This window comes from Amphimedon queenslandica, unplaced genomic scaffold, assembly GCF_000090795.2.
Source record: "Amphimedon queenslandica unplaced genomic scaffold, v1.1 AMPQUscaffold_10089, whole genome shotgun sequence".
Taxonomy (NCBI): domain Eukaryota; kingdom Metazoa; phylum Porifera; class Demospongiae; order Haplosclerida; family Niphatidae; genus Amphimedon; species Amphimedon queenslandica.
The window spans coordinates 1,829-5,193 of NW_003549640.1; the positions used below are offsets into that span (position 1 = coordinate 1,829).

At 34.8% G+C, this 3,365-nt stretch overlaps 2 protein-coding genes across 2 annotated transcripts; both read right to left on the minus strand.

The window, feature by feature from the left end:
- Window positions 1–1,276: 1,276 nt before the first annotated feature.
- LOC109590393 (uncharacterized) lies at window positions 1,277–2,275 on the minus strand. Its single transcript, XM_020006319.1, has 6 exons — window positions 2,031–2,275; window positions 1,937–1,984; window positions 1,843–1,890; window positions 1,636–1,784; window positions 1,519–1,589; window positions 1,277–1,475 (listed from the first exon to the last, which is right to left on the minus strand). Coding segments are annotated over exons 1-6 (453 nt in total). The 5' UTR covers window positions 2,167–2,275; the 3' UTR covers window positions 1,277–1,474.
- Window positions 2,269–3,074, minus strand: LOC109590392 (uncharacterized). Its single transcript, XM_020006318.1, has 4 exons — window positions 2,778–3,074; window positions 2,606–2,734; window positions 2,410–2,556; window positions 2,269–2,365 (listed from the first exon to the last, which is right to left on the minus strand). The coding sequence occupies exons 1-4, from the start codon at window positions 3,037–3,039 to the stop codon at window positions 2,322–2,324; spliced, it is 582 nt and encodes a 193-aa protein (XP_019861877.1). The 5' UTR covers window positions 3,040–3,074; the 3' UTR covers window positions 2,269–2,321.
- Window positions 3,075–3,365: the final 291 nt, after the last annotated feature.

Here is a 3,365-nt window from a genome sequence, read left to right on the forward strand (position 1 = left end):
ATAAAAAATAGTCAAATGGCCTTGTCAGTGCAGCCCACGATATCATAGAGAAAGGCCGAGTTCTGGGTGCCATCTATTTGACTGGTGGAATCGCTCATCTAATCAGGTTCATCACTGGATTCACAACTGACATAAGTAACAAATACACTCAGACACACTAAGTCTTGCTTGTACATCAAGCCTATCATTCTGCCAGTAGTGGTCCTCAAAGAAGAGAAAACCATCTGTGCCGGCTGAACGGGCTGGCAGTGTTTGAACACTTTCATTGTCTTAAAACAAGATGACTTACTTATAGCGTATACTGTCCTCTTAAACGTTGCCTCTAATTGTCTTCACCTGTGATTTCAGTCATATTCCTTGTCCTTTTCGTCTTATTTCCTTCCCGTTCCCTCTGCTGTTGAATCGCCGCCATTTTGCTTCCAGTCAGTTTACTGCCCACGTGTTCACGAAGCGTAGGTGGTAGTAATGGCGTAAGTACTTGCTAAGTGGCCTCGTGCTTTGATTTTCTTCTTTCCCTTTAACAAGCTTTACTATACTATTATCTTATATCAAAGGAACCGAAAATCCAAGTATTGCACAACAGTGGAACACCGCCGTTTATAGCACGTAAAGTAAGAAAGTTATTCAAAATTTAAAAAGGCAAAGTCAGTGTGGCCCTACTATAGTATTAGTTCTAGAACTAGATTTCAATAAATTTTAGCTATTGTTCTAGTTCTAGAGCTAAGTTATAGTTCTTGTACTTGTTCTGGCAATAGAGTTTAAGAAGCTTAGTTCTAATTGGAAATAATTTCTAAATACTGCTTCTTTTTGCTTCTGCTGTCATGCTTTAACTGCTTAGCTTTGAACTGAACAAGTATTCAAAAGTCTATTGATATACTTATGCATTATAATCTATGTCTAAGTAACACATTCATACATTATTTGTTATTCAGTCTTTGTTATGTACTAAAATATTTAACTGACAAATTAGTACCTTCTTTGTCAACTAATATTGTTCTACAATTCTAGTTCCAAACTAATTCTAGTACCACAAGAGAATGTACTTTTAGTTCCAGTATAGTTCTAGTACTGAGACTCTGGCAAAGTTTAGTTCCAGTTTAGTTCTAGTACTACAAGTCTTGTATAAGCTAGTTCTAGTTTAGTTCTAGTTCTTACATTGGTTGTAAAAATAGTACTAGTTCTAGTTCTTGGAACTAGAACTATGAAAAAAAGGCAGTACTAGAATTGATTTAGTTCTAGTACCAAGGAACTACAACAACACTAATATCTATCAAACAAGACTTCCTAATTGGCCAGTTTAAAAACTTAGAAGGCTAAAAAATTTTAAATCACACATACATGTACATACATGTATACTACAAACTTCATGAATTCAAGAATACAATGTATCATTAGACATATACTGATAAACCAAAGCTCGAAAGTTTTCACAAAAACAATAACCCATAACATCTAGCACATTCTGGTGTCTGAATCTAAAAACTCAATTTACAGCACTGCTTTGAGTCAATAGATTACTACATAAGAGCAGATAACTCAGCCTTTATCTGAGTAGAAGGTGTAGTACCAACCAAAGCCTGAGCTCCTTCCTGGTATCAAGAATAATACAAATGAATAGAACTGAAAATATCTCACTGAATTGAGAACTTTCACTGCTGCCTTAGTCCCCTTACTTCTTAAGTTCTCTGCAAGAAAAACTTTACCGAAACCTCCACTTCCCAAAGGAATATTAAGGTTGTTTGTAGCTTGCATTATCTCATCTTTTGTAAATTCCAGTGACGCAACTACAAGTAAGATAATATCTATTTTCTAATTGCTAAAAATGTAAATACAGGTACTTACAGTAAGGGATAGGCATCTGGATAGTTCGCACTGGTCTTCTTTGAATATCTATAAAATGTTATTATACAACTTGTGATTTAGCATAACAACTAACGTTTTGAAGCATCCTTAACATTAGTTGAAGTTACATTACTTGGAGAATCTGTGATATAAATGAACAGAACTATATATCCATCATTTGTACCTACCAAATGTTGGAGAAGACTGGACATCAAATGTCCTCACACATCTAATATCATTATTCACAAAAGCCTCACACACATAAAGAAGTGGTTTATTCACAAAAGCAACAGGAAAAGATGGTATTTCAAAATTTCTGTCCATTGGACTGCTCCACTTATACTCACAATTATAAGAACAAATCAAAACTAAAGCAACTTGCTTATCAGGCCTTTCAAGTAGAGACTTTGGATGGGAAGTTGGGAACTAAATAATTGGACTAAACATTTTTTCAAATATAGTTAATACAATGCATTAAATTACTCACGTCTACTATTATTTGGCTCATAAAGTATCAAATGATCTAAACAGCAACATCAAAATAATTATAATTAATAAAAAATGTACCTCGCTTCCGAATCACTTTAAATACTGTAAAATCCGAAGAAGGGTTAAAAGCTCCAAAACAATCCATTTTTTCTGGATGACCATTATCCTTCAGCCACACCTCATACTGAGTTAATGCTATACTATCTTCTTCAAAACAATATAGAACTAAATTTAGATGTAATTTAAATTAAAAAATTCCCAAATAAAACACTACCTTCGTATGCATCACTTGACTCTTCACAAGAATTATCATCAAATATTTGAACATCATTAAACTGGTCCTTGAGATAGCTCTTTCCTACTTTATCACTGACTAAGTTTTGTTCTTTGCTACCATCATCTCCTAAAAATTTGCTTATAAATGTTTCAATAAACACACAAATTACTTTTCTGTTTCTTTCTTTCTTGAATGAAAATGTCACTACCAATACCAAGAGTGAGTTTGTCAGGTGCAATGTGACGTTTAGCAAGATAAGCACCTAGGGTCCATTTTTGAGACCTGCTACCAGTTTCTATTGTTTCATCTTTAATAATACAACCACGAAGAGACAGCAAAACACAGTCAGTATCATCAACATCAAGCACCTCACTAATCTTTGATACTACATCACCATATGCATCACTTTTTAACAAATCAACCTCATACATTGCAGAATCCTTTCTGAAGCCAACTCCTTTTGTACTAGGAGTCATATGACAGCAACTGATCTATGATAAAAAGTGTGATAAAGCTTTACCATTAGAGTGTGTTGGATCAATCCCAATATTCGCCACCCTCACGAAATGGCACTCAGGGGCGTGGTCACCACGCCCACTAACTATGATCACTCTGGTGGGTGTGGCAAAATAAAATGGCCGCCGAAACAGCAGAAAAAACACCTTGACAAAAACGGAGAAGAAAACAGCTTTTTAGTCACTTAGTGATGAAACAAGGTTCCTCGAGAAAAGCAGAGATCATGTTAGTTATATGTTTA